Consider the following 24994-nt stretch of genomic DNA (forward strand, 5'->3'; position numbering starts at 1 on the left):
TCGAAATGCCAGTTTTCTTACTTGTTTTTTTTTTAACTTGGGCTTTCTTTTTACTATAACTTATTTTAATTTAGTTTACCAAATATATTCCAGGGTGGTTTCACTATCAGAGAATTTCATTTGGCACACCAGTACGTTTGGCATGCACCCGAATGTTTACAAAAGTGACTATATGCGGGTTTATGTTGCTACACGTGGGTCCACCAGCTTTGTGGCACATATCCGTTCATCAACTTCCGTTCCATTATCACGACATCACTCTGCCAAATGCCGCATATCGACAGTTAAGGGGCCCGCCTCGTCAGGGGTGTATGTGTGTTAGTGAGGCGGGATGATAAGCGCGACGCTCGCTGGTGCTTCCAGCGCGGTATAGCCTCTAAGCGCAAGTGTCTGAACTGGCGCGCAGTCTTCTCGTCGTCACAGGATAACTGTGAAATTTGAGTGGTGACCGTAACATTATATGGCGGAGAAATGAAGATAAAAGTGTTATGCAAGCCCCTTAAGTGCTTTCAAGAATCTGTACTGATTGTTTTATGCCTAAAAATTACTCTGAAAACACGCGTTTTAGGCATTTTAACGCTTCTAAAAATACAGTTTAAAAACTTAATCCGAAATTAAAAGTACTTTTCGGCCCTCAGCGAACTCTTAAATGCTATTCGTAAATAGGCCCCACTCGGATATCTTGAGTAGTTTTGAAATCGCGTTGTTTTTCCTGAAGCTCTGCACACCGTATGTGTGCCCAGGTAGGCGGGCCCCTTAAGGGGATTGGTGCACCAGCATCGTATTAAAAAAAAACAATATATTTGTTAATGATTCAGCTTCTAGAGAAGATTTGAACCATTCTGGTGTAAAATTATTTTTTTTATTTTTTTATTTTAATTAAGTTATTGCTGATTTTCGGGAATTTCTTTAATTCAAGCTTTATTAATAAACTATAAAGAATTCAGTGGTAAAACTTTCGCAGATAAATTTTCAGACACGGGAGATATGACTGTGACCATTATTTTATCTGTAATCATTATTAATTTAACGTATTTACAATTTGAATTTTAATAAATGAGCTGCTACGAAATTGCGTGATATTCATTTGCGAATTTAATAACATTCGCGTTTTCATTTGTAATTCAAACGCCAATATATCTGTCGGCTGATTGATTGACTTTATTTTAGTCTTTAGCTTATTGCAGTCGGACCTAAAGTAAAAACGTAACTGTAGAAGTTTGAGCAGCGTGCAAGCTCGGATACGAGAAATTATGGAGCGCGCTGGACAGTAGTGACACCTTGCGACAGTTTCCCGAACTGTTTGCAGCCAGTGTTTTCTCTCGTTCCCACCCTGCCTCAGCTGTCTGCTGTTTACGAAGGGGAGACGGGATTTCGCGCGAAACTGATATGAAGGTCAACGTACTCATTTTCAGTAGATAAGAGAACGTGTTTGGTCTAGCTCGGCGTATAATTGAATGGTTATTCTCTGTTATTATTTAGCACAGTGATTTAGCTAGATGTTTTTTGTTGTAAGCGTGAGATTTATTCAGGAATAAAATGCCGAAGAAACCTCCACCAAGCATAGTACACAAAAGAACAAAACTATCGAAAGCCATTAGAGCGCTTAGAAAAAAGAATAAAGAAAGATAAGAGATTATTTTATTATAGCTTTTTTACCATACATTTATTTTTCAGAGTTGCGTATGTACAACGCGATGGACGCGATGCGACAACATAAAGATGTGTAAAATTGTAAACATGCTTTTTTTTCCAGCAATGCGTGAACCTATCATAAACTATACTCAACATGTATCCGTATGATTACGTTTGAATTTTTTTATGACAGGCATCAATGTTAACAAGTTTATTAAGCCACAATATACTTTTTTTCAGAAAAATAAGTGTAGCAGAAAACACTCAACATAGTCTCACACAAAATCAGTTTACATGAATGCAGTTTTAAGAAGTAAGCTACGTAAATAATAGTTAAACATTATTTAATATATGCTGGTAACGTTTCCAAAGTATCAGCTTCGCCTTCATTCACGAACAATATTCGTGGCCTTATTTATTTATTTTGCTGGCGTTTCGTTGGTGACTGTTAGGACTGCAAAATTAGTAAACATTTTTCACCCTATCCTGAGTTAAATCTAAGTGTGCGCGGTTAGATGAGGACCAGATGTGTATCATGCTTACGCCTTTACACTCTACTCAGGGGTGCCCACAAGGGGGGGGTAACGACGCAGACTGCGTCATTAATATTTCAGGGGGGGGGGGGGGTGGTTAAAAGACGAGAAAAATGTATATATTATTTACATAATTATAGCTTCTAATGTGAAAATACGATTCTGGTGCTTTGATAAATGAAAGGGATCTTGTAAATCAAATTGGCAACCCCGCACTTTCCTCAACAAAAGCAGTTTGGCATCTGTCGGTTCAGGATGGAAATATTACCTGATATTACCAAAATTATTATTAGAAAATCAGTTTTAATTAATGCAAAATGTGATAAAATATAATACTAAAAAAGTATAATATTATAAAATAATTGAGTAAATAATTTAGAAAATGGCATAAAAAAATTCGGGGGGGGGGCATAATTAGTTTAGGGGGGGGGGTGAGTCATAGTGTTTGGGGGGGGGGAGAGGTGGGCACCTCTGCTCTACTCATGCGGGTATTAACCATGCGCGTAAGGGCGTGTTGTTAATGACCTGTACGATAGTCAATCCTCTACGGACTCGAAAAATGTCACCTGCTCATTGGCTACTTGACTTGTGACAACTGTTTGTTATAATGCCTGTGATTCATCGTTGATTTTGTTGAGGAGTTTTCAGGGATTCAGAGCCTCCCATTTAACTGTGGCCGAATTGAAGAAGCAGTACAAATGTTACATGCTTGAATTCATAGCGAATGGAAACCACAAATATTTACTGATGTAGTGGTTGGTAAAAAAAAATATTCGTATCGCGTCCATCGCTTCGCGCCATGGTGGCTCCTATATTATATGGATTTACAAAATATAACGATTCACTTACGACACTTAAGATAAGGTGTGTAGGATTTTAAGAATTCACTTGAATTAATATTTAAGAACATATTTCAGGATAACTTGTGAAGACGCTCGTACAGACGGCACCGGTTGTGATGACTCATTGTTAGGGACACCTGTATTTCGAGAATACATTTCGTGTCAAGGTATTTCACAAAATACTGTAGCTTTTCTCCTGTGGTTATTGGCTGAGAGCGGTGAGAGGTGTCGTCCCGCTCTTGACGAGGCCAATGAGAATGTGGTCACAGTACTGCTGCACCCTCACAATTTGCCTTTCCTCTTATAAAAAGCTACAGTATTTTGTGAAATACGTTGACACGAAATGTATTCGCGAAATACAGGTGTACCTACTCATTGTTACCAGAGCAGGGGCCATCTCGTGTACACGAAGTGGCATGCGAAACCTCAACACAACTCGAAAATCAGTGAGTGTTACATTGAAATGTGTCTGCTACAAATGTTCAGGAATTATAATTTTGAAATCGAGTAGAAATATTCCTGCAATTAGCATTAGGTATATTTTAATAGACATTGAAAGCGAATCATTAAGTAGCTTCAAAATCCAAATACCGGAATACAGATAGTCTGTAACAATACAGACCTCACCGACTAGATATGGTCCAGATTGTTAATACTAACACATTTGAAAAAAAACTGACTAGTTAATGAATATGTTGAAATTTTGTAAACCTGTTACTTAAGATGATTGGTGATGTAATAATGTCTCTTGGAAACTACATAAGATTTTAACTGCTTTTATTTCTCCATAAATTCGCAAATCACCATGGCGGCCAATTTACGATCACGATTTAGTTCTTAAATTTTAAATTAGTTTATTTGTTGAGAGCCTGGTACAATGTATCTGACCACTAAAGCGATCCGAGCCGCGTAGTGTATACTACTGCGAGGTTGCAGAAGTAGGCTCGGGTCGGGACGAATTTCGCTGAGAAGAAACAAAGGTTTTTAATACATAGAAAATTATCCCAAAGCCGAAATTTGTACAGTAGTAGAATGAACATTTCTTAGTAACACGTCAAAAGTGTAAGTACTGCCGCAAACCTTGTGTGTCACACCGAAAACGAGTAGTTAATTCCAAAATTAAATTTTTTTGCAACGATCCACAATAATGGATATTGCAAATGCAGTTTATGGAATAGACCTCAGTATGGAACCCAAAATAATCTAGAAACATTGCCCTATCTGAGGATAGTGATAAAAAGCACAAAGTTTAACATGTTTCTATAAAATAGACCTTTTAAATCATTAATGTTAACGAATTCACTTTCATTCAATTTTAAGGAAATATAAATACATCTTACATAAACTTAAAGAGCCCAACGTGGAAATCGCTTAAAGTAATCGTTGTTGCATATTTATTCATCTTTAAATTGGTATATTTTTTAAGTGTCTCATACAATTAGTCTGACCACTAAAGCGATCCGAGCCGCGTAGTGTATACTACTGCGAGGTTGTCGAAGTAGGTTCGGGTCGAGACGAATTTCGCTGTTAAGAAACAAAAATTTTTAATACATGGAAAATTATTCCAAAGAAAAATTTTTTTACAGTAGTAGAATGAACATTTCTTAGTAACACGTCAAAAGTTTACCGATGAAACCTTGTGATCACACCAATAAATGAGCAGTTGAGTCCTTAATGATAATTTCTACAATGATCCACAAAAATGTTTCGTAAATTTAATAACTTTAATACTTTTTTAAGTCGGTTCTCATTATGGCACCAAAGTAATATAAAATAATGTCCTACATGGTAACTGTGATAAACACCTCAAAGTTAAAACGTCCTATTATTAAATTGGTAATTTTAATCATAAAAGGTAAGAAATAAATATATTTTTTTATAGAAATTTGACTACATGTTACATAAATATGTTGAGCGTAACGTCAAAATCACTTCATAAATATTGTCTGTGTTTTTTTTAAGGTTTAAATGTGTATATTTTGAGTGTCTGGTACAATAGTCTGACCACTGATGTATTTCAAGCTGCGTAGTGTGTGGTGCAGCAGTGTTAAAGTCGCTCGTGCTGGGACGTTTTTTGCTCCAGAAAACTAAGGTTTTTAATGTATGGTAATTCCAGACTGAATTTTACTCTGAAAGAATAAAAGTTTCCTAACTGCAAGTGATTTTTGCTGCAAACGTAGATAAAAATCTTCCAGGATGCAATTTGCTTAGGTAAAAATGTTAGTATGATCGACTCTTTAATTTCTAAATTATAAATAAATAACAACAATAGAACTTCCCGGAAAGTTGTGATAAACTGACGATATTGCGCGAGTAGCAGACCCGTACGTGACTACAGAGAAAGGCTATTTTCCTTGACCGTTAGGATTTTTGGGACGAACACCCTCTCACAGCTGGGGTCATAAAATACGGTCAAACTCTTGCAAAAACATCCACCAACGCTCTTTGCCACTAGCAATTCAACGAAGTAAGCTAGGCGCAGCACTCCAATGAATTAACTTAGAAAAAAAATTACTAAATATGTAATTCTATCAATATATTTTACAACACAACTTATGTATTATTTATTTTCTGGAAAAAAATAATATCATCCGAATTATGTTATAAAAGTGACAAAACTCAACAAGCACATTAACGGTGTATCGTTTTCTTCAATTGTTATATAGTAAAATAATTTCATACAATTAAATATATATATATATATATTTTATAATATAGGCTACATTAAAATTTTGCACAGTTCTGATCTAAAATAATATAATGTATTAGAAATAAAAAATAATTTTTAATAATAAAATTTTTGTAACAAAATACGAACACACATATATAAAATCAGAGGTCCTCTAGAATTTTGATTTACAAGTTCCAAGCATAAATTGTTTATTGTTAATTTTATTGTATCAAAAATCATTCATATATAAAAAAATAATATGTATATCTCAATAGATGTAACATGAATACACCCTATCATATGCATTAAATATATTTTAAGTAATCCATAAATAAGACCAAGTTTATTGAGTGTCGCAGTACGCAGCGTGTTTCAAAGCCCGCCGGCCGTGAAAGATCAGTACGGCCGCAGTACACTGCAACGCTCGGGCAGCTTTAATGAGGCAACTAATTATGCTAGACTCTTTATAAATATACTATATTAAAGCTAAAAGTATAATTAAAAACATGTATTTAGACATTTTTTCGCATTGGGCTCTTCAAATCGGTGTAAATCGTATTTTTATCTGGGTGGCAAAGATAAAAAAAAAATATGTCGTGAATTAATCGCTTTATATCATATATACTAAAAATTTAAATGTTTTCTAACATTAATGGGTGTATTAAAGTTTCTAGATTATTTTGGTAAGTTTATGGACAGTCTAAATTAAAAACTGTATAAATGGGTAGCATTTTAATGGACTGATGCAAGTTGCTGTCACCTAGGACTTAAATGCAAATTTTCGGTGATAACGCACAAGGTCTACAGTGGTAAACTTTCGGTATGTTATTAAGCATAGTCAACTCTACCACAGTACAAAAATTCAGCTTTGGACAAATTGTTCACAGGTTGTCTTGGTTTCCTGGAGTAACACGAAAGTCTATGCGGGGAAGGGCGGCTACCTGATCCGAGAATGAAGGATAAGGCGAGATGGGAAGCGATAAGAGCTGGTTGGGTGTCCGTGTTGGAGAGAGAGATAGAGAGAGAAAGGCGATATTGTGTAAGACCTTCGAAAGATTCCCGCTAGATGGCAGGCCTCAGAGCTGCAACATTCGACAACCTCCCCTCACAGAAGCTCTCTCGCCACTAACCTGCCAAATCTCACCCGCTAGCTTATATACGTGCTGGCTGGCCATACAGTAGTAATAAACAAGCATTTATGAAACACTTAAGCTCATTTCCAACAAATTCTGACGAATGACTGTTTTTTGTCCTGCACCAATCCCCTTAAGATGTTCTTACATCAATAATCACAAGGTTACGCCGGACCTGTCTTTCATGACTGCCGCATAAGTATTATTCCTCGCGAACTGAAAACTGCAATTTCTGAACCAGTTATATTTTTACGATTTATAATTTCCTATATTAACACTTTTTTTAGTTTTTGTCAACTTATCCCTCGAAAGTTCTTATATTCCAACGTTATGTGATTTTCACTGTGAGAAATTAAAGATATTTTGCGGATTTTCCAACAAAAAAATGCACAATAAATAAATTATATATTGTGGCGACCAGGGACTACACCAGTCCCAACGAACTGCAAAACTGCGATGAGCAACGAGCCAAAGCTGTAACGTAAAGGTCTGTACTTACTGGGTTATCTTTTTGCCCTGCAACCCCGGTTTTTTCCGAACCCTTGTAGTAATAGTTTAGTATATATAAAATTACTTCAGACGAAAGTTATTAATAATTTTTTAAGATTTTACCGTAATTAAAAACTGATTTAATGGTATACATGGAACGGAAATTACGATTACATTTAAAATTTGCCTCTGTTTTTTTTTCAACCTCGTGTAGCAATAATTCGTCTTATCAAAAATTTTCCAGACAAATATTTAAGATAAAAATTGTAAAATATACAAACAATCTGAACAGAGTATGGTGTGCTTATAAGGGAGATATTTATTTTGTCCCCCAAGCCTTGTTATTATCTCATCCTTTACAGTTATTCTTTGTCGTATAAAAAAATTATTTCAACGAAAAATTTTGGTATTACTCCTAAGAGTTATAATGCATTTAAACGGATGTGATATTTTTCAAATTATGGGAGTTATAGGAATTTATTTTAAACCGTCCGCATTTTTACCCTTTCGGTGAGATTACGCCCATTAACGAACTCGATTGAGGTTTTTCAATTATATTTTATGTATCTGTTTGGAAGTGGTTTGTTAATAATTACGGCATTTATCGTGTCCATAAAAATGGGATATAGATATATGAATAAATATATATTAAATTCTGTCGCTTTAACTTTGGAAAAGTTTTTTCCTAACTAATCTTCAAAGTCAGATACTAGCCTGCCCGAGGGAGAGAGAAGTCTTCGCGTGGCGTAACAGCAGGGGGTGTGTGAAACACAGGCCCAAGAGAAGACTACTGCAGGCAAAGGAAATGTAACAAATTTTCTGTTGCAAAACTAAATATATGTTTTGGGTGTGACAAAATACTAAGACAGTAAAACTAATTATATTTAACTATCGACTACCAAAATCTGTAAATTTTCCATCAAGAGATTAATTGTGCATTTTACTAAAATATTAATGCCTAATTCAAGTGACAATTTACGGCAATGAATGTATCGTTTTTATAATAAGTAATTTTGTTGTGCAGATGGTAGATATCACATCAAATAATAGTTATTAGAAAAAAATGTATAGTTAAGCAAAGAAAATCATGTTGCACAAAAGACCGAAATTATCAACATTCAAAAGTAATATTTTGAAAACTATAATAATTCTTAAAAAAAACATATAAATCAAGCGTCCATGTAAAACTCTTTTAGATACAAAAATAAAACAATTCTGTGAAATATGGCCTTAAAATCGAAAAGTTCTAAACGGGCACTAGACGAAGGCTCGCCAACACTGAGTAAAAGTGTATTTAAATATATTCTCCTACTCATCACCGTTTTACCCCAAATATCATCGATAGATCCATTTCAAAGTTTATAAAACTCGTGACTGTCCAAATAGTGCCTACGAAGGGAGTTATGATTTTTTTGTCCTACAACCCTTGTTTTTCACCCCCTTTGCAGTAATGGTTGGTCGTATAAACGTTATTTCAAATGATAGTTGTAGATAATAATTTAACGTTTTACAATAAAACAGGATGGATTTAACAGTGTATGTGATAAGTAAATTATGTATTTTTTCCACCCCTTCAAAAATGGTTCGTCTCATCAAAAATTGTTTCCGACAAAAGTTTTAGATAAATATAAGATTATCAAACATATTGAATGGAAGCGATAGTGTACTTACTAAGGGAATTATGCATTTCTTAAAAATGTACCCCTTATTTTTTCAACCCCTTGCAGCAATTTCCTTTAACCAAAAATTGTTTGAGATAAAAGTTTTAAATATAAATTATAAGAATGCCAAATTTGCAAGAAATTCGATGTTTCTAAAAAGGTAGTTTAGATTTTTTTTTTTGTTCTCCAACCCTTGTTTTTCAACCCCTTGCAGTTATGGTTGGTCGTATCAAAAACCTACTCAGGCAAAATATTCTGGTCTTACTCATATGAGTTATACGTTGAAACGAATGTGATATTTTCCAAATTGTGGGAGTGTTAGCGATTTTACTAATTTTTAAAAAAAAAAAAAGTTTTACCTCATTGGTCGGGTATTACCCATTAATGACTTGACCGAGATTTTCCACTACTAGATTTTATGTATCAACTGGAAGTTATTTGTGAAAAATTGCGACAATTTTCGTGTCCACAATTTTATATATATATATATATATATATATATATATATATATATATATATACATATACACACATTTTGAGTTGACGATTGTTTTTGAGGTCTTTTGGACCAGGAAACGAAAAACTATACAAAATTTTCATAAAGTCACACCATTGTAACGGCTACAAGATGTAGTATTTCTTTAAAATCTACCTGAAAAAACAAACTATTGCCTCTCCCAAGCCCCGCAGAGAATGGTTATGGGACACATGTAAGGTAAAAATCTGCACATGTGTAAAATAGCCTAAAAAAAAAATCTAGAATTACCAGCTCTGCTACCAACTTCTGCATGCCTTCTATTTCTGATAAGGAATTCTAAAACAATAATAACTACCATGGAATGCAAGAAAGTACCTAATCTCAATGGAACCTTATAATTAGTGTAATTTAATTTGTGAACAAAAGGACTGACTGGCCTTGCACATCCAAATATAAAAAATATCATGAGGCTATTAAAATCTAAGAGATATTATATACATTATAATATTTGTTTTATTATATTTTATATACTTGGTAACCATAAAGTAACAACAAAACAGCAATATGGATAATAACCTTTCGTTTAAAATAAACAGAATGGTAATATAGGTTCTTACTTTTATCGTTGCAAATGTAATACAATTAAATGTAGAACTTATACTTCTCTTAGGGCACATTAATTGTGTTTGACTTATCCTCGATAATTAAATTGCTTTAGTTGCTATAATACTAACTAATTTTCTATAAGTCCAGAATACAACATATTAAAATTATGTTGACCAGATGATATGTATCTTTTGATTAGCCAAAGATGAAATCTATCCTGAAAGGTAGTGGTCACTCCGTGGCTGTTCGGAAAGTTAAGAAACACCTCATCCACGAGGCAGGCATAAGGCGTGACCAGTATCTGTAACCACTGAAGAACAAAAGTTAACAAGAAAATAACATCGCTGGTATTACAAACAATATTAGATGTTCCTCGATAAAAATACATCAGTAACTTATCACTTTCTAGGCTTAACAATAAATTGCAATGTTAATAAAATGTTAGTGACGATCAGTTTTCTAATATTATATCATGCCATTACAACAATAAAAATGTAATTCTGACCTTGCCAAAGAATAAATGATAAATAGTGTATATTGGGGGCTCTGGAAACAGGCGCCAGGCGCTGGTTTTGATATCGGGGTCCGCCATCTTGGATTGTGACATCACGACGGCCATCATGGATGAGCGTAACGGGACAGTGTAACGGGAAAAGTAGTACCTTGACCTTGACCCCGGCGGCCATATTGGATCCGTCATCTTTTTCGAGCGCCCCACTCATTATGATGAAATTTTCGTCTGTCACCATAATGATTTTTTTCCGTTCCACTGGAGGCCGCCATATTGGATACCGTCGACTTTGTTTCTGCTGTTTGTTCCTAGAGCGCCAACTTCGTTCTTGATTTTTTTCTGTTCCACTGGAGGCCGCCATCTTGGATACCGTCGTCTTGGTTTCTGCTGTTTGTTCCTAGATAGCGCCAGCGTCGCTCTTGATTTTTTCTGTTCTGCTGGAGGCCGCCATCTTGGATACCGTCGACTTTGTTTATGTTTGTTCCTAGATAGCGACTGCGTCGCTCTTGATTTTTTTCTGTTCCACTGGAGGCCGCCACCTTGGAAACCGTCGACTGTTTCTACTGTTTGTTCCTAGACAGCACCAACGTCGCTCTGTCTCATCACATAAGGTTGATGTTCCATTACCTACCAGAGCTATTATGGCCCTTATCGACATATTAAATTTAATTTTTTTATGCAAAATACATTGGAAGCGCTGTGATTTGAACCAGCTCAGCACTGATCTCTAGGTTAGAAAACATACGCCTTTAACCACTCGGCCATCGAGACATTTACCAAACTGAGAATTAAATAAGGTATGTAAAAAAACATGCATAACAGGACTTGAATTATTTTTAAATTTCAAGTAATAATAGCACTACCTGTTTGAGACAGAACCACCATCTTGTATTAAGTCGTAACTATTGCAATTTCTGTTATGCCCGCAATCTTTAAAATCCGCAATTTTTATTAGAAAATCGGAAAAATTTAAAAATCATAAAAAATGTAATAATCGAATTAAATAATTAAAATCTTAACCACTGTTGCACTTATCGTTACGGTCGCCATCTTGGATTATATAACTGTTGCATGTTTCATTACGACCGTCATATAGGATCCTATTAATGTTGCAATTACCGTCATGTCCGCCATATTGAAATATAGTCGCTGTCTCGGAAATCTTTATTTATTATCCGATTTTAATGAAAAAATTCCAAAATTCATCAAAAAATTAACTTAGAATACTGATTGATTGGGTCGATTTCCGTCCTTGGTTCGAAACCGGTAAGAGCAAAAAATAAAAAAACAGCAGATCCTTCCTCCACAGATGCCACCTACAGATTGACCTACCACCACCAATAACAAGGTATATACCATCAGCTGGTATGAAGTCATGTCCGCCATCTTGTCTTCGTCCGCTGGAGACCATGTTTTCGTCTGCTAGTGTGCTGGTGACATGTTAGTATAATTTTCTGTTTACAATACCTTTAACTTCGACTGTTGGAATTGAACTTTGTCATTGACCTTGAACATTGACATTGACCTTGAACTTTAACTTTGAACTATACAATTGACCTTGAACTTTGACCTTGAAATTGGACCTTGACCTTGAAAATTTACCTTAAAATTGATCTTTGACATTTATCTATACGACCATCATGGATCCGTCATTTTATGTTCAGTACATGCTACCAGGAGCTACCACCTGCTAGTGGTTATTGCCACCATCTTGTTTTCGTCTGCTGGAAGACACCATCTTGTGTGTACTCGTCTTACCATCATGCTAGTTTTATTCTAACCTGCTACAGTGCAGTAATCATTTATTATTACTGAGGTGCCCGCCATCATGAAATTTGGGCACCATCTTGAAATCATGTATTTATTTAGCTAAAGATTTGGGAAACATTCCAAAAGTCACCGAAAAAAACACTTATTAATTTACATATTGAATCGATGGATTCCTGTCCTTGGTTAGATTCTTGACCAGTGACAGGTGTAACTAAATATTAAACATACTTAATATTTTGTTTTTCATTACCATTCACGGAGTTTATTAATCATTCACTCTACGAAAAACAACTCAAGGCAATGTACCTGACCAACGAATTAAATACAGTGCCGATTAGCCTAACATAAAAGTCAAATTTTTCAATAATCTGAATAACATATAAGCCATTCATGTACAAAGCCACACATACAGGCCAATTGTCTTCAAACCATGAGTTCGAGCCATGTCAATATCAGACGTATAGGCTAGTCATTTCAGGACCACATGACCTTCGTCGTTAGCTAATTATATTCAATTGGTCCATGGTGACATTTTTTTTAGACATACTAAAAGACCAAGTGACCTTGAAAAATATTTTAGTAAAACCAAGAGGTTTTGAACTAGTAAATATTCAGTCACTACATTTTGTACTACGCACAATCAACAAAAAGGAAGCACATTTGGAAGCACCGCCAGCAAAAAGGCAGCTCATTTGGAAGCACCGCCAACGAAAAGGCAGCACATTTCGAAGCACCGACAACGAAAAGGCAGCACAACCTAAATGTCTTTGTAGCTACAAGAATACAAGTCTACTCGGCTCCAACTACTCCAGCATTATGTTATTAGATTACATGACTACTTGTTTACGTAGCTACAAGTATACGAGGCTACTTTGATACTTAGCTACAATTCTGCGAGGTCCCGAGACATCGAGCCATGATGTTACGAGACTATGTGACTACGAATGTTTAAGTTTACGAGACTGCGAGGATAGAGAACTACAAGTCTGCATGAGTACTTGACTACGAAGTTACTCGACTACAAGGCTCCAATTGCCGCATCTGTCTTCGTCGGAATTTTCTCTTTTGCTCCAACTGCACCATCAGCATTATGTTATAAGATTAAAGGCTACTTGTTTACGTAGCTTCAAACCTACGAGGATCCAATGCATCATGACTACGTGACTACGAGCCATGAGGTTACGAGACTATGCGATTGTGAGTCTTCAAGGTTACGTGATCGCGAGGCTATAGGACTACGAAGCTTCCAGAACGCATGGTTACGAGACTGCATGACTAAATTGGCCGCGTGGCTACGAAACTTCATGTCTCTAACTGACTACAATAGCATCATTCAGTGGAATATGTGACTACGAATCTTCAAGTTTACGAGACTGCGAAGCTACAGAGCTACGAAGCTTCTAGAACTCTAGTTTACGTGACTGCGAGGATAGAGAAATACAAGTCTGCGTGAGTACTTGACTACGAAGCTACTCGACTGTAAGGCTCCAATTGCTGCTTCTGTCTTCGTCAGAATTTTCTCTTTTGCTCCAACTGCACCATCAGCATTATGTTATAAGATTACAAGGCTACTTGCTTACGTAGCTTCAAGTCTACGAGGCTCCAATGCATCATGACTACGAGACTACGAGCCATGAGGTTACGAGACTATGCGATTGTGAGTCTTCAAGGTTACGTGATCGCGAGGCTATAGGACTACGAAGCTTCCAGAACGCATGGTTACGAGACTGCATGACTAAATTGGCCGCGTGGCTACGAAACTTCATGTCTGTAACTGACTACAATAGCACTATTCAGTGGTGAGAGTTAATTTATATCATGCAAAGGTACATGTTGCAAGTAGTTCCGCTTTTCAACATCAGATATCGCCACGTGTCGCTTGCAGGTAAATAATATTTATTTATTTTATGCGTGATGCGGGATGATCACTATCGATCGCATAAGAAGGATGGCTTCGATAGTCTCCAAGGAGAAGGAAGTTCGTTTTTCCTGTTAGTGCTTCTCAGATTTCTCGCGGTCCACCATCTTAAATTGTGACGTCACGGCTGCCATCTTGGATGGGTGTGACCTTGACCTTTGACCGAAACCGCAGGAATGATCGCAAGCACACGGAAGAAACCAACAAAATATTGATAAGAATAATCACGAGCACACGGAAAAAGCCAACATAATATTGACTAGAATAATCAGGATCACATGGAGAAAACCATCATAATATTGACATGGATAATCGTGAGCACACGGAGAAAACCACCATACATTTTCTTTCATAACATAAAATTAAATAAAAATTTAAAAAATTAAAAATAAAAATATTACAACAAATACATACAAATCTGGCTTGAGAACTTTTCATTGATGAGCAAAGATAGAGTTCTAGTTCAAGCCAGAATTTTATGTATTTTTTGTAATTTTTTTTATTTTTTATTTTTTAAATTTTTATTTAATTTTATGTTATGAAAGAAAATGTGTGGTGGTTTTCTCCGTGTGCTCCAGATTATCCATGTCAATATTATGATGGTTTTCTCCGTGTGTTCCTGATTATTCTTGCCAATATTATGCTGGTTTTCTCCGTGTGCTCGTGATAATTCTTATCAATATTTTGATGGTTTTTTCCGTGTGCTTGCGGTTTTTCCTGCGGTTTCGGTCAAAGGTCAAGGTCACACCCATCCAAGATGGCAGCCGTGACATCACATTCCAATATGGCGGACCGTGAGAAATCTGAGAAGCACTAACAGGAAGGACGAACTTCCTTCTCCTTGGAGACTTATCGAAGCCATCCTTCTTATGCGATCGATAGTGATCATCCCGCATCGCGCATAAAAGAAATAAATATTATTTACCTGCAAGCGACACGTGGCGACATCTGATGTAGAAAAGCGGAACTACTTGCAACATTACCTTTGCATGAGATAAATTAACTCTCACCACTGAATAGTACTAATGTAGTTGTTACAGATATAAAGTTTCGTAGCCACGCGGCCATATAGTCATGCAGTCTCGTAACCATGCGTTCTGTAAGCTACACAGTCCTATAGCCGCGCGATCACGTAACCTTGAAGACTCGCAATCGCATAGTCCTGTAACCTCATGGCTCGTAGTCACGTAGTCATGATGCATTGGAGCCTCGTAGACTTGAAGCTACGTAAGCAAGTAGCCTTGTAATCTTATAATATAATGCTGATGGTGCAGTTGGAGCAAAAGAGAAAATTCCGACGAAGACAGATGCTGCAATTGGAGCCTTTTGTCGAGTAGCTTCGTAGTCAAGTACTCATGCAGACTTGTAGTTTATCCTCGCAGTCTCGTAAACTTGAAGATTCATAGTCACGTAGTCTCGTAACATCATGGCTCGTATTCGCGTAGTCATGATGTCTTGGGACCACGTAGAATTGTAGCTAAGTATCCAAGTAGCCTCGTATACTTGTAGCTACGTAAACAAGTTGTCATGTAATCTAATAACATAATGCTGGAGTAGTTGGAGCCGAGTAGACTTGTATTCTTGTAGCTTCAAAGACATGTAGGTGGTTCTGCCTTTTCGTTGTCGGTGTTTCGAAATGTGCTGCCTTTTCGTTGGTGGTGCTGCCTTTTCGTTGGTGGTGCTGCCTTTTCGTTGTCGGTGCTTCCAAACGTGCTGCCTTCTCGTTGACCGTGCTTCCTTTTTGTTGATTGTGTGTAGTACAAAATTTAGTGACTGAATATTTACTAGTTCAAAACCTCTTGGATTTACTAAAATATTTTTGAAGGTCACTTGGTCTTCTAGTATGTTCAAAAAAAAATGTCACGATGGACTACTAGCCTATACGTTTGATATTGACATGGCTCGAACTCATGGTCTGAAGACAATTGGCCTGTATGTGTGGCTTTGTACGTGAACGGCTTATATGTTATTCAGATTATTGAAAAATTTGACTTATGTTAGGCTAATCGGCACTGTATTTAATTCGTTGGTAAGGTATATTGCCTTGAGTTGTTTTTCGTAGAATGAATGATTAATAAACTCCGTGAATGGTAATGGAAAACAAAATATTAAGTATGTTTAATATTTAGTTACACCTGTTACTGGTCAAGGATCTAACCAAGGACAGGAATCCATCGATTCAATATGTAAATTAATAAGTGATTTTTTCGGTGACTTTTGGAATGTTTCCCAAATCTTTAGCTAAATAAATACATGATTTCACGATGGCGCCCAAATTTCGTGATGGCGGGCACCTCAGTAATAATAAATGATTACTGCACTGTAGCAGGTTAGAATAAAACTAGCATGATGGTAAGACGAGTACACACAAGATAGTGTCCTCCAGCAGACGAAAACAAGATGGTGGCAATGACCACTAGCAGGTGGTAGCTCCTGGTAGCATGTACTGAACATAAAATGACGGATCCATGATGGTCGTCAAGGTCAATGTCAAAGATCAAGTTCAAGGTAAAATTTCAAGGTCATGGTCCAATTTCAAGGTCAAGGTCAATGACAAAGTTCAAGTTCAATGTCAAAGTTCAATGCAAACAATCTAAGTTAAAGGTATGGTGAAAAAAAAATTATACTAACATGTCGCCGGCACTCTTTCAGACGAAACATGATGTTGGTCTCCAGCGGACGAAGACAAGATGGCGGACATGATGTCATACCAGCTGATGGTATATACCTTGCTATTGGTGGTGGTAGGTCAGTCTGTAGGTGGCATCTGTGGAGGAAGGATCTGTTGTTGTTTTTATTTTTTGCTCTTACTAGTTTCGAACCAAGGACGGAAATCGATCTAATCATTCAGTATTCTAAGTTAATTTTTTGATGAATTTTGGAATTTTTTTCATTAAGATAGGATAATAAATAAAGGTTTCCAAGATGGCGTCTAAATTTCAAGATGGCGGACATGACGGTAATTGCTATATTAATAGGATCCAATATGATGGTCTTAACATAAAGTGTAATGATGATATATTACTTAACCAATATGGCGGGCATAACAAAATATGCTACATTTATATAATCCAAGATGGCGTTCGTAAAGATAACTGCAATAATGGTTTTTAAGATTTTTATTATTCAATTCGATTATTTAATTTTTTATGATTTTTAAATCTTTTACCGATTTTCTAACATAAAAATTGTGGATTTTAAAGATTGCGGGCATAACGGAAATTGCAACAGTTACGACTTAATACAAGATGGTGGTTCTGTCTCGAACAGGTAGTGCTCTTATTACTTAAAATTAAAAAAAAATTTAAGTCCCGAAATGAATGTTATTTTTTTATATACCTTATTTAATTCTCAGTCTGGTAAATGTCTCGATTGCGAGCGGTTAAAGGCATATGTTTTCCAACCTAGAGATCAGAGCTGAGTTGGTTCGAATCACAGCGCTTTCAGTGTATTTTGCATAAAAAAATTAAAATTAATATGTCGATAAGGACTATACTTTGGTAAGTAATGGAACATCGACCTTATGTGATGAGACAGAGCGACGTTGGCACTCTCTAGGAACAAACAGCAGAAACAAAGTCGACGGTATCTAAGATGGCGGCCTCCAGTGGAACAGAAAAAATCAAGAGCGACGCTGGCGCTATCTAGGAACAAACAACAGAAACAAAGACGACGGTATCCAAGATGGCGGCCTCCATTGGAACAGAAAAAAATCAAAGCGAAGCTGGCGCTCTCTAGGAACAAACAGCAGAAACAAAGACGACAGTATCAAAGAAGGCGGCCTCCAGTGGAACAAAAAAATTAATAGGGTGAGAGACGAAAATTTCATCATAATGAGTGGGGCGCTCGATTAAAAGATGACAGATCCAATATGGCGGATACAGTATGGCCGCCGGGTTCAAGGTCACGGCACTACTTGTCCCGTTACACTGTGTCTCGTTATGCTTTGTCCTCTTATGCTGTTTCCCATTATGCTCATCAATGATGGCCATCGTGACGTCACAATCCAAGATGGCGGACCCCGATACCAAAACCAGCGCCTTGCACCTGTTTCCGGAGCCCCCAATATACATTACTATGATAGATTAAGTTGCTTAGGAAGTCAGCAATTACAGGAAAAGACATTATTTGTGTTAGTTTAAAGAAATAATTTATAAATGAACATAGCACAAAGTTTATTGATTTTTCTGTACAATGTAAAATGTTAACAGTTCATTTACTGTCCATAAAATTATTGAGGTTTTGCCCATATCAAATAGAAGTTTGACTTCAATTTTATATTATTAATTTTTAAAATGAGCTTTTGCAGGGAAGTTAAATTGTAACCATAGTGGCACCACAATGATAAAATATAAAAGTGGATAGTGCATAGTGCATAGTGGGACTTTCTCCAGATACATGACATAAAAGATTGATGTATCTTTACCCCATATAACAAAACGTTATGTATAATAATGCCAATCAAAGAAGTATGTAGTTTAAATCTTCTCCAGATAGCCTTGTTCTCACTGAACCAAGAGCCTCGAGCCCCAATCACAAAGGGCAAATGGTGCACCTCAGTGACGTCATATTTTGTTTGAACTTTCTCATTAACGGCGGAAATGTCATATTTGCTTTTCTTGAGCAAATAAGCAGCCTGCAATGAATCTTTGTATTCCCAACTTATAGTAGTATCCACGACAAAAGCTTTGTCACCATCAACGACAATGATGTGAGGCTCATAGCGCGTAGCCGAGGCATGTAGCCTAGGTTCCAAAAACACTGGAAACTTTTTCGCAGCAATAGCCGCATATAAAAGGCCTCTTTTTTTGAGACATTAAAGGGAAATTAAGTAGAAACTTAAATGGTGATACCACTTCACCATATTTAAAACAAAAAATTTCTAAACAATAAGAAAAGTTGTGCTTATACCATACAATAGCTGTGAAATAGCACACATTAATGTGCAAAATTGTTAATAGTCTGCGAAAGTGGGCAAAAGTGTACAATATTTTGCAAAAGCGGACAAGTATGCATAATGATGGAAAAGTATGTGAAAAAATCGGAATTCTAGACAATATGCGAATGAAAAGTATGTGAATAAACCGAAGTCTGAGAATATGTGAAAGTATGTTAATAAGCATGCCAAAGTATGCAAATTTATGTGAAAGTGTACAAATTTTAAATATTGCAGGGAAGGTTGTGAAAGTATAGCTAAGTATGGAAGAATATGTAAAATTATCAAAAAGTATGATGTATTATAAAGTATGAAAAATTGTGAAAATGTATGTGAAACTATGCATTTGAACGGGAACAGGCAAAATTATCAGTATGTATTTAAAAAGTAAAAAAAATATTAAAAAAATTTAATTTTTTCAGTAGTACGCACAAGTATACAAAAGTGTGTGAAAATTTTGCGAAAGTTTTAGAATGTGTGCGAAAATTTATTTTGTGCAAAGGTAATTGTGTGCTTGCATATATTTCATGGAAGTGTGGCTATTCACTTTTGATAAACCTAATAAAAAAGTACTAAATATATATTCACAGTAGTAGCAAAGATGGTGATGAAAACTTGTAAAAATCTTTCATTTTTCTTATCTCCACTTTATTCGGTACATGGGCATATCTTCATAGACAAAATGAAGTTACACCCACTATTTTTATGTCTATAATTCATTCCATATGTCTAACCTCCTAACATTTTTTTTATTATAAAACTAAATTTACCCCTCTTTCACTCTCATAGGAGTGGAATTTTATAATTATTTGTAGCTTATGTGTTAATACAAGACATAAGCTAGCTTTGTTTCAAATTTTATTCAAAATCGTTAGGTATTAACGATGCGATTATGTAAATAACATCCAAACTTTGTATATATATATATATTTATTAGAATGATATCAATAATAATATAATACAAAAGTTTTAAAATGATTGTTTATTTTGCAGATAACAATGGTGGAATGAAGATTTTTGGCTCAGAAGACAAAGCACAGAAAGTGAACTACACAAGGCTGTTGCAGAAACGAGGCAGTGAGTCGACACTTCCGAATGAAGAAAGAGAGAAGTCAGAAAATAATATGAAAAATTTTTATAAGCTAGTAAAAAAATTTCAAAAAATAGAGAGGAGAATGAAAAAAGCAAAGCAAACTGATGGCTCAGCTTACAAGTTGGTGCAAAGTGATATGCCATCAAGTAAATTTAAACAGTGTAATATACATGTGAATGAGGATGAAAATAGTGAAAATTCAGCAGTGAAGATAAAGTATTGTAATGATTCGGTGCAGGAGATGGAACATTGTGACAAGTCTAAACATTTTTGTGAGCCACATAAAACATGCACTTCAGCACAGCAGACACAACAAAGCAGCTCACCAATGCAGAAACTACCTGAAAAAATTATATTCTCAATGAAAAAGGCGCAGCAATTCTTGCAGAAATTTTTTGAATTAAATCAGCGGAATAATGCAAAACATGATTTACAAATACAAACGACTTTGATTCAGTCGAATCAGTGCAGTCATTTTGACAATGCATCCCAAGAATGCATTTTTTCAAAAGAAATGTTGCTCTATTGCACCCAGTCAATAACAGAGTTGTCGAATTGCATAACTTCGGTTAAGTTACTACAAAAACAAGCAGAATCGAGGAACAATGCACAGCAGCAAAGACTGCTGTTTAAAGTTTTGCAACACTGTGTGATGTTAGTCAATAAATTAAACAAGTGTTATAAATATATACATAAAACACATCACACAGGAACAGAGTCATTTACAGAATTTCAGCAAGTAAAGGCTGCAGTTGGTAACTTTGAAACCAGGGAATGTAATCAATCGAGGATTGGTGTTTTGGATTTTGAAAAACAATCAAGTAAATTTGATGTTGCTAACAGTTATAAAAAATCACAATCTACTGAAAAATTGGACCAGTCGAAAAATGTACACCGTAGAAACATTTCTTTGACTGAGAAACGAATGGATTATTCTGAAAGTGAATTAGATGAGACTGTGCATTTGTTTCACAATTCGTGTGCGATAACAAAAGTGGTATTGAATTCTATTGCTAAGCAAATGACAGATATGAGTTCAGACATTGTGTGTACATTATGTTCACAGAAGATAAAATCCCAAGCAGGTTTAAAAACACACATCAGAAGAAAGCACATTGAAGTAACTTTACGTTATTGTTCTGAATGTCCAAAATCTTTCTCTACGTATGAATTGCTGATAAAGCACTACAAAACTGATCACCTAAAAGTAATTCACAAATTTCACAATAAACACAGACACTCAAAAAATAAGACACGTGAAAACTGCCTCTTACCAGCACAGGAGCAGTGTAGAAGGTTGATTGATCCAGCTAGCATCCAGTGGACACAAAAAACCACAGGCACCTATTCAAAGGTTCAGCAAGAAATGCACCATGATGTTAATAAATCTCAAGCAATGTCAGCCACTGCATCACAACAAACACAGAATAATGCTTGCCAGCAAAATCTTGAAGGAACATCCGACCAACAACATTCACAACCAATACTATCTTCTTTGCTTTCAAAAAATACTGTGTTAAATACAGTACCAATGCCCCTACATTCGGGGACATCCATATTGCAGTCAAGTCCTGTGTCCTCGGGTGTAAGTTCTGCACCATTACAATCAATTCCTTCACCAACTCATTCAATGTCCGCATGGCCTTCACATTTACATTCAGAATTTCCACCATTGCAGTCTGGTGCTGTTTCATCGCATACAAGGCCTCACACATTACAACCCATTCCTACTGCCTCACGGCAGTCGAATCTTACGCCTTCATTCACTAGCTATGTGCCATTACAGCAAAATCACACAACTTCAAATTTACACCATATCCCTTCACATTCAAAATATTTCTCTCAACCAGATAGTGCCACAGAATTCAATAGCACTTCCGTCAATCAAAACACATTCCAAGAAGAAAGATCACTACCAAAAAGACCTATATCATTAAGTATGGGTGAATATACATTAATCAATAACATGTTGAAAAAAACAGAAATGTACGAGAGGCAGGCTTATGTTACAAGCCACAAAGGTATTGAATTGAATATGGGCCCAGAAAGTTACCAAGATCAAGAAGTACCTTGTGATTCAAAATTCAACGAAGGGGATACAGCATCAAGAATTATTTACGAGAGTGCAGAAACAATGTGTCCAAGAGACAAAAATACTACCAATCATGATGGAGACTTAAATAATAGTTCAAACAATAGTTTAAAATATGGGAGTGGCCATATAATTTCAATGACTAGCTTTCCCGTACTTGAAAATGACAATGTAAGAAGTGCACGAAGTCAGGACAATAACCATGTAAGTTCAGACACGAATCGTGAAAATCACAATATCCCGAGCAGTTTATATCCTAAAGTTCGCAGGAGACCCAGACGCCAACATTATTACAATGGCCCTTCCCCAGTTTATAGCAGCACCAATTTAAATCTCTCGAATAACCAGGATCTCACACAACAGCTAGCTGTGAACTTTAATACTGTTGGTGGTGGTCAGCAGAGATATAAAAAATGCAACTGCAGAAATAAACAACGCCTCGGTCAACTTCGTGCCAGTTTATTTTCCTCTAGTGTGCCTAATACTGTCTTTTCAGGAAACTTGGCTGACCAGAGACACATTCCTGCAAACTCAGTGAGTCGCGACCCATGTTCTGGCACTTACAACCACAGGGAACATAATTATTGTAGCAATGAGCTCATGTCGCAGCCTGCCATTCCACTTCGCAAGCAATCTGTGATAATTGCCAACTACAACACTATCACTTACATCCAAGACAATATTCCATGTGTGGTTTAGAAAAAAGTATAATTTAAAAGAGGTAAAAGAATGAGGCATATAGATATAATTTTTTATTAACATTTAGGAATTGTGAACGTGTAAATAGACTGTACAGCAGTTATAGTGAACATAACTAAAGGCTTCTTAGTATTTTTTAAGCTGTGTAAAGCTCCTTATTTTAGCACATACCAATGTAAGAAATTATCAGGACAACCATCTGAGGGAGCTTTGAGTGAATTTGTGAATGACTTGAAGTGCACTTATTTGCACTGGACCTAAGTTGAGAATTTCAACTATCTTACTAAATGGTGAGTTTTTAAATAATTATTTTGTTTATTTGTTTGTAGTTGGGTTCACAATGCATGTTATTAATGCTGGTTTGATGCTAATCTCATTGGCCTTTTTATCCAGATATTGCTATTCACTTCGCCTTAACTAACTAAATCCTTTATTAGTAATTATATGCCTAGTATATCTAGTTTTGTAGCCTTTGTATGTCTCTTTGATGCTTAGCCTGTACTTTTTCATCAGTTACAAAACTTGTTTTTCTGACAGTTACAATAAAGCTCATTTTTAATAAAGAAATCCTAACATTTTGAAATAAAATTTAGTAATATTTAAATACAGCCACATTAATTTTATCGTAGCATAATATGGAGTTTTAATTATGTTGCTTTATGAGAATTGTGTAGTGTTATAAATAATTGTTTTCAATAGTTCATTTCGTTTTTTTTTTTTTTACATTGCCTTAAATGAATTATGTTTTACGTTTGTAGCGCATTGCTTTTAAAACCTTAATCAAAAAATTAGTATATTTTATAATCATAACATGTTTATTTTCCCCACTAACATTTTTGTTTATTTTATTTTTGTTCCTAACATTGAGTAAATTAAGGAAAGGTAGTATTGTGAAACTTAAGAAAAGATATATAATATTTATTAGTTACTTAAATTCATATTTCATCATTTTATAATTTCTCTTGATTTTGTAGTTGTACATTAGAAGGCTTTATTTTAATAATCTATTACTTTATTTTTTTTAATGCTTATGACTATTTAGGAAATTAAAACCATGTAAACTTTTCGAATAACATTCAGGGAAAACAATTCTCTTTGATACTTGTATTTAAGTTGGGAAACTAAAATTATTTCCAGTTGTTTAGAGACTTAACAGTGTCTCTTGCTACTTATATTTTGAGTTTTATTACTAAAAAATGTTTAAATTATACATAGTTGAGCTTATTTAAGTGATTATATGCAGTATAGCTTATATTATACCAAGTCAGTCATTTGCAGTACCATTTTATCTGCAATTTTATTTTTTATAGGTTGGATGGACCAGTAAAGTGTATTAAAAGTGGCATTACTTTCTGGAACACATCTTAATTTTTTTAATACGGTGCTGTAAAAATAGAGTTCGTTTGCGAGATCAGTATAATTAATGTATATCAGCAAATAATTTATACAACGACTGGGGACTTAAAGTAATGAACGTAGTTCAACGAAAATAAAAATTATGTTACCAAAGTTAATCAATTTTAAGTTAACATTTTATTTAAATGGGAAATAAACAATAGTACTATTAATACTTTTTTTTACCATTTTAAAAAAAATAGTCAAAAGTAAAAAGTAAAATATTTATTTTATAAAGATAAATTAATAATTTCGAATGTGTATACTAGAGAGGGATTTTTGGAAATACGAATCAAAACATGAATCAAGTTTATATTCTGTTTTCATCGACTTCGATACCCACTTCTTAGAAGAGAAAAATGCGATGGATTTGGTTTTATCGTATAAAAACCTCTCGAAAGCTAATTGTAAATCAAGCAGAATGTAATAACTGACTTAATTATTTACATAAATTTTATATTTAAATTAAAATAATAAATATCACACGCTAGCTATATTTAAACCACATTTTACCTATTTCCTATTTTTTACA

At 35.3% G+C, this 24994-nt stretch overlaps 1 protein-coding gene across 2 annotated transcripts in view; it reads left to right on the forward strand.

Moving 5' to 3' along the window:
* The window catches only part of LOC134533271 (uncharacterized), a 167084-nt gene that overhangs the window by 136383 nt on the left and 5707 nt on the right, over positions 1–24994 (forward strand). Inside the window, exon 3 of one of the 2 annotated variants that reach the window (XM_063370715.1) lies at positions 20177–23356. The exons of the other annotated variant lie outside the window; for it this stretch is intronic. Coding sequence (XP_063226785.1) covers positions 20177–23067 — 2891 coding nt within the window. The 3' untranslated portion in view covers positions 23068–23356. Of the gene's footprint in view, positions 1–20176; positions 23357–24994 lie in introns of those variants that run through there. 2 annotated transcript variants of the gene reach the window in all.

The sequence above is a fragment of the Bacillus rossius genome, chromosome 6, assembly GCF_032445375.1.
Source record: "Bacillus rossius redtenbacheri isolate Brsri chromosome 6, Brsri_v3, whole genome shotgun sequence".
Taxonomy (NCBI): Eukaryota; Metazoa; Arthropoda; class Insecta; order Phasmatodea; family Bacillidae; genus Bacillus; species Bacillus rossius.